The 7,900-nt window shown below is 33.8% G+C and overlaps 1 protein-coding gene across 1 annotated transcript in view; it reads left to right on the top strand.

Moving 5' to 3' along the window:
* Positions 1 to 1,273, top strand: part of LOC144965178 (E3 ubiquitin-protein ligase Zswim2-like) — a 47,435-nt gene extending 46,162 nt beyond the window's left edge. The window contains exon 13 of the mRNA XM_078900241.1: positions 345 to 1,273. Within this exon, the coding sequence (XP_078756367.1) occupies positions 345 to 584 (240 nt within the window). The 3' untranslated portion in view covers positions 585 to 1,273. The remainder of the gene's footprint in view (positions 1 to 344) is intronic.
* Positions 1,274 to 7,900: the final 6,627 nt, after the last annotated feature.

A 7,900-nucleotide genomic window follows, 5' to 3' on the forward strand; every position in this document is an offset into this window, starting at 1 on the left:
TAAAGGAAAATATGTTTTACTTACATTTTTTAGCATACATCAATTTCGAATCAGTTTGGTTGAATAATAAACGTCCCGTCCCCCTTTCCAATCCTCTACCCCGTGTATAATAGCGAGTGAACCATATAAGGATGAAGTTAAGTTATTTAATAGAAGCTAACCCGACTCCAAATTCTATTTCATCATTATCTCAAAGTCATATTTGCTGACAAACTTCATTTGTGCATTGGCTTTACTAAGGTGTTAACCTTTGTTGAAATAATTCTCCTTTGTTTTACTCTTTTTTCATAAAATATTTATTTTATTCTACAATGTTTTTATGCCTATGATTTTATATCCCTCAGAATGTACGAGAGCTGTATTTAGGCAACGACCCATCCCGTCAGCCTCCAGTGAATGTGGAATCAATGACACAATCTGCTGTCAAAATCAATAGGCAGAGAAGAGCTAAGCCCACCCGGCTCTTTCAGCAGTCCGCGACTGCCAAGCAATCAAGTTCAATCCCTAGTCATACGTCAACAGGTCGGGAAATACGAAACGGCGCTGAATTCCGATTGGACGGTTTTGCTGTTGACAATAATTAACACCGCTTTAGCATCCTGGTTGGTCTCATATTTAAACTGAAATGATATTTAATTTGAAACTAGACAATTAATTCTTTTATAGAGAGCTGTTAAAGAGCCTAATCTGGGTGGAGTCTTTGATCTCACACCGTGGGCAGTATGTCACGCTGTGTCTTCTATCCCCTATATATATTTTTCCGAGTTGCTTTTTGTCTTTGTCTTGGAATGAGATTATTTAGTTTTGTACTAACCCAGGGCGGAGTCCTTGACTGGGAGAGAAACAGTCAATTGTAAAGTTATGGATTTGGGGTTTGATATTTTGTTCCTCTTTGTTATGTGCTGCTACATTTGTTTTTGTTTTAAATATATAATGGGTTTTAAACATCTGAGTGTATTCCTCTTAATGGAGACCCATGCTTGTATCTGGATAAGACTTTTGGGTATTCTCAAACGAAGGACACCGATAGCGTGCTCTTGAAATCTACATCTGTTCCCAATTTGAACCGTTCCACTTTGTCTTACTTTTTCTCTTGATGGATCCTGCTTAGTGATCACTTGACCTCTTGTTGATAGAAGCTCATAGTGCAAGTCACGGGTTATTTAATCAATATGCAGTGCATATAACATTGAAAAATTCGTCCGCTATTGCATTATTTGGTGAAACTTGTCTAATAAACATTTCAATTATTGACTCGATAATATAAAAAAAATTGTTTTTTTTGTTTGTGTTTTATTTTCTTGTCTGTCACTGTTGTTAACTTTGAACCAACGCTCGATTATAAGACGGTTAAGAAGTAATAATTTTAAATAACAGCTTATTCTTTTCTAATGAATTCAGTAGATAAATGGATGTGTCATAGAGTTATTTTTTTCTTGAATTCCTTTTTTTCTTCAAGTTTTGTACGACATGTCGTGTATAACTCGCTTCTCATCCGCGGTTTTACAGATGTCTCTGAGGACAATTACCGGGGAAAGTTCCAGACGCGTCTGTGAATAAATCAACAGTGACTATGCACAGACGCTTTTTTGAAACTCCAATCTTTTTTTTTTTGTTTTTGGATTTAGTCGCGTTCGAGTACAAAAACTCGTAATGCACATAGAAATATGAAAATATATAAGTAAAGTGTGTAAAATATCAATATAAGTAATAAAAAAAACCAAACCTAAACAACAAATCATTCAAGGAATAGTAGCTTAATATTTTTCTCGAAACAACTGAACTTTTTAGTCGTTTTATCATTATCGATTTGATAAATATAATTGACATATCACATAAAAAAATTAAAATGAAAATTGAGCTTTTATATAGCGCAATATCCACTAAACGTGCTCAAAGCGCTTTACAAGCGGTCCCTAATGGCCAACACAACACGTAACATGTAGGACGGGACGTGACGCTTGTTAGGCGATGTTACATTTTTTTTCGGACAGACACAACGCTGTTATCGGCCAGGTACTCATTTTACACCTGCGTACAGTGACGGAATGTGAGTAAAGTGCATTGTCCTTGGACTCAACTATGCTCCGAGCGAGGCTCGAACCACAGACTACACAGGACCTTCCGATCCAAATGCAAGTGTCTTATCACAAGACGACATAGACGCACCTGCTCTCCGCTGCTTCTCTATGGCTTGCGCCTGCCATAATTTAGTCTTCCATTGAAATAGAAACTAAGGAATATGTTTTCCTTCTTCTTGATTTACATTAATGATTATTTGTTTGTCTTTTCATGGCAAATCTAAATTATACTCGATTGCCCAGTCACTGTCAGGAAGACAGGGAACCCAGAAAATATATTTTGAGTTAATCACATCGATTAGGTCAATATTCTGGATTCAAGTCCAGCTCTGCCGACACATAGTTCAGTCACTCTTTACTCAAATTATCCCACCGTATTCAGGTGTATAATGAGTACCTGGTTTAACAGACGTCTTGTTTAGACCTCCATGTTAAATGTTGCTGTTGGATTGGGCTCTCTAAAGCGCTTTGAGCACTTTTAGTGGATACTGTGCTATACAAAAGCTCAATTGGTTATTGTTATCATCATCATCATCATCATCATCATCATCATCATCATCATCATCATAATCATCATCATCATCATCATCAGCATCATCATCATCATCATCAATATTATTATTATTATTATTATTATTATTATTATTATTATTATTATTATTATTGTTGTTGTTGTTGTTGTTGTTGTTGTTGTTGTTGTTGTTGTTGTTGTTGTTGGTGGTGTTGTTGTTGTTGTCGTCGTCGTCGTCGTCGTCGTTGTTGTTGTTGTTATTATTATTATTATATGCTTTCTTGATCGGCTCCTCCTCCTCATTTTGCTCATCTAAACACCGACAGCATCAACAAACTGACTTGTGCCGTCGAGATTTATTCGGACCATTCCCCCCCCCCCCCCCCCCCCCCCCCCATCTTTCCACCAACCATTAGTGTTTAATGATTAGATAGATTGGTTTCTTAGATCTGGCGGAAAGTATTTTGCGATAGACTAGAGTCCTATTCAAAGCAAACAATTCCTATTGGTCTAACAATTCCTAAAACAATAGAAACTGGGATAAACTTCGGCTTCATTGGCATTTTATATAATGGCTTTGAAGGTGACAGTATCCTTGAGAAAACAGTGTGGAAATGTCATAGGTTATTATCTTCTTTGGCGAATTTCTTTCCAATACTGTGTCCAATTACTTAAATTGTTAGGAGTGAATTTGTATCTGAATTAATGAAAAGAACAGAAACAGAGGTATTGTCGCTAAGCTGTCGATATTCTTTTAATTTAAAAGGAACGATGATCTCGAAACGTACAGAGATGAGTGGGGGAAAAAACAATTGAGATTTTATATAACGCAACAACCACTAAAAGCGTTTTACAAGGAGTCCCCAACCAACAGCGATACTTAACGTCTATGAAGAGACATGACGCCTGTTAGGCGATAGTACAATGTTTATTCGGATAGAGACCATGCTTTTAACAGCCAGGCACTTATTTTATACCTGCGTACGGTGAAATAACATGTCTCAACCATGCGCCATGTGACTCGAACCCAGAACCTTCCAATCCGAAGGCGAGTGCCATTCCACTTGGCCACAGCAGCGAGACGTCCTTTATTATCACAATATTTATAATCTTTATAGATGCAGACAATCATGTCTATTTAACAGCTCTTCTTTTGGGTAATAAAGATTAAATGGAATCATATCATATGCCATGAGCTGAAAGGCAATTTATTCAATGAACAAATTTGAATACATAAGATAATATAGGGATAATTGCAATTTAAATGGCATCAATATAAGTTAAATCACATTGCCCTACCCCCCCCCCCCTCTCTCTCTCTCTCTCTCTCTCTCTCTCTCTCTCTCTCTCCCCTCTCTCTCTCTCTCTCTCTCTCTCTCTCTCTCTCCCTCTCTCTCTCCCTTCCACAAAAATGTCATAACCAACAACGGACAAAACTTCCTAAAATTAATAAACACCTGCATCCCACACATCCACAAACTACACAAAATCACCAACAGAAACACAATAAAGGTCAGCTATTCATGCATGAAAAACATCGACGACAAAATCAAATCACATAACAAACGTATCCTCAATACCAACAAAACAACACACCGAAAGAAAAACAAAAACAATGCAACTGTTGGAATAAAGATTTGTTACCCCTCTTAGGCATACAAAGCAACCGTAACCCACACAAACACTGACAGACCGGAAAACTACATTGGACTCGCAGAGGGCCACTTCAACACAAGGTACAATCAACACACCTCAACATTCCTTCAAGCACGACAAAAAAAAAAAAAAAAAAAAAAAAAAAAAGAACGAACATCAACTATACTGAGCGAACATGTTTGGAAATTGAAAGGACTAAAGCATCGCATGGGACATCGTCCTAAAACAAAACTGTTTCTCTGTAAACACAGAAAAATGCAACTTATGTCTAGAAGAGAAATTTCACATGGTGAAAAAACACATGTTTATACAGAAGAACATTCTTACTGTCTACTACACATTACACAACTCAGTGAAACATCCATAACCTCATACCCCCCCCCCCCAACCAACACCACACCATAAACAGCACACACACACACACACACACACACACCCACACACATTCGCACACATACATACAAACACATACATGCGCAACAAACCTACATCCAGAAAGAACACAACAGCATTCGTCCCGGAGACTACTATACAGAGTACCTCCATGAAGAATCCATCAAAATACAGATGGATGGATAAAACAAAGTTTTAGGGGGAAATATCCAAAAAAATGTATGTATGTATATATATATACATATATATATATATATATATATATATATATATATATATATATATATAATATATATATATATAGGTAGATAGATAGAGAGGTATACTATATAAAATTTGACCTTTTCTCTTTTTTTAAATCATACCTATCACCTTAAGTATGCAATCAATATTTGCAATTTTCATACAACTCTAATGGGTGTACATTCCTTTATATAAGAATATGTTATTGTAGGTAGCTTATCCTATAATTCTTCATTGTGTGTGACCCATTCGTTCTATTTAAAAGCCTATTTTTTTTATTTCAACTTCACAGTGCATATAATACTGATTACAAATAGGTTTGTGTCAGTAGCTTGCCCTATAATGCGTCATTTTGTGGGGCCCATTCGTGTAATCAAAAAGCTAATTTTGTCACTCAACTTCACAGTGCATGTAATACTGGTTTCTATAAATGCTTTAAAATACTTATACATTTGACTATTATAGCATTAATTGAATCATAATGCAGATATGATGACGAAAATTTGCTAATCTCTTGTCCTAATGATATATTTCTTCAAATTATTATAATTGTATTAAACTAGAACTGAGAATGGTGCCGTATTTAGCTGTAAACATGGGCATCTTTTTGTTTTTAACTAATATAAAATGGTTATTCTAATACTAAATAATTATTTTCGATTTGTTGTCATGCCTTCTTTACGTATATTTGTATTTTCGTAGGCAAATAACCTAACCTATAGTTACAATTTTGAATCAGCAATAGTATGTAGTAGATATTATCTATCATCATATTTTCGGTTGGTTATATGATTACTATTGGAATACAATAATAATAATAATAATAATAATAATAATAATAATAATAATAATAATAATAATAATAATAATAATAATAATAATAATAATAATAATAATAATAATAATAGTAATAATTATCAGAAGAAGGAGAAGAAGAAGAAAAATAAGAATGATAATAATAGTAATAGTAATAATGATGATGGTTATAATAATAATATAATAATAATAATAATAATAATAATAATGATAATAATAATAATAATAATAATAATAATAATAATAATAATAATAATAATTATTATTATTATTATTATTATTATTATTATTATAAGAATAATAATAAGAATAATAATAAGAAGAATAATAATAAAATAATTTATGTTATGATCAATAGAGAATCTGAAGCATATTGTCTATGATTTTGAAATATTATTTTCACCACATTTGAGGGATTCCATGGTAGTTTATGTAAATTCCCTCTTGCTTATCACTTAAAATTTCGCAAACGTATGTTGAAGCAATTTGTCGGCCGGATACATATAAAGTTGTCAAAAGCAGGTTACATTAGTTGCAAAAAACAAAATCACTTTCTTATGTGTAATGATATTTAAACCACACAGATGTTACAAAAATTCTCCTGTTTGTATATCTGGCAACATGCTGCAAGGCCGGCATGCGCAAGACCGAATTACCCTAACCATGATGCCCCTTTGAATGTACCGCCTTTCTCCATCGGGACTCGGACAGCGAAGATGTAGTCTCTGAATTGTTGAGTTTTGGACTTGGCAGCAGCTACAACTATGTTGAATGAAAGTAGAGTCATTTGGGTCTGTATTGGCACTACTTAGACATCTTCCAGAACACACAGCATTTAAAACTCTTTTTGGAACACAGTTTTGATAGCGAATAACTTGCATAGCGAGTCTTGGACGACGACTACACGAGTTTGTGTTTGATTCCGTAGACAACACATAGGATATTTGAATGAATACCAAGCAACATATTATGTAAAGACTGGAAATTGTTTTGGTCATCTGATGTCTGCTTTTAGATGTGCAGTTGAATGTTGATAAGAGACGGTAAGTCTTGTTCTGTATCTGTAAATGATTTGAAAAGAAATGAGTGAGATTTTGAAGGGAAAAAAAATACATTAGACATTCAATATTGCTATGGTCTGCAACGTGCAATAGAAATATTATACAACATAACATATGGTATAGGGCAAAATAGGATTAAATCCATCGAATGCCCTGAATATTAATAGTAGTGCTATAAATCTATTGATTAAAGATTACAATAACGATACTCGTGGTAAAGATAGTATTTCAACTTAAATGTACTCATGTATATGTGATGTAGATATATATATATATATATCTTTAACCGTGACATGCAAAGCACATACACACACACACACAGACACGCGCGCGCGCATATAGACGATAACCATAATAAGGTAACAATGCATGATATTAGAAGGTAAAAAATTTACAACTAATATACTCCATCTCCAACTCTCAACTTCTTTAAAGAAATTAGAAGGTATTACTATGTCAAAATTAATCCCCACAAGATTAACATATATCAAATCTTTATTATTTTTTAAATTGTCTGCTGGTATATTTTAGGAGTTCACCTCAAAAACCTTCTTTGCTATAGCTTGTAATATTTATTAAGAGGCACCAATTTATTATTTTTTATTAGCTTTAATACCAAAAAAAAAAAAAAGATTTTTTTTTCAGTTTCCAAAAACTTGACTTGTAGAGCTTCAAACCTGTCTTCGTTATCAGAAGAAAAAGAACACGTACCTTTGATGTAAAACGACAGGTCAAACAGTGCCACCTGTTTGATATTGGGGAATCAATATGTGTTTCTTGAGTGTATGGAGACATGGGATGCGAAGACATGGTCATTATTTGTCCTAGATGTGACATGATTTTTCCCCACAAGGGAATAAATTTATTTTTCGTTGATCAGTTAAATATATTTCTCTTTAAGTAAATTCATAAGAAGACAATAACTTGAATTAAAATAGATAGCTCTATTATTATGGCATTTTAATTGCAGTTCATTTGTATGTAAGATCAACTTGAAGACGATAAACATTGCTTTTGATCCAAGTTGAGTGAATGATATAATTGGTGAATATAATCCTCAGGATAAAACTTTCTTCAGTTATTTCCAACTCGTTTCTCAAAAGATGAGAAGTCCAGTAATTAATTGTAGTGAAATATTA

The sequence above is a fragment of the Berghia stephanieae genome, chromosome 2 (genome assembly GCF_034508935.2).
Source record: "Berghia stephanieae isolate SIO BIC M18660-M18661 chromosome 2, UCSD_Bste_1.3, whole genome shotgun sequence".
NCBI lineage: Eukaryota > Metazoa > Mollusca > Gastropoda > Nudibranchia > Aeolidiidae > Berghia > Berghia stephanieae.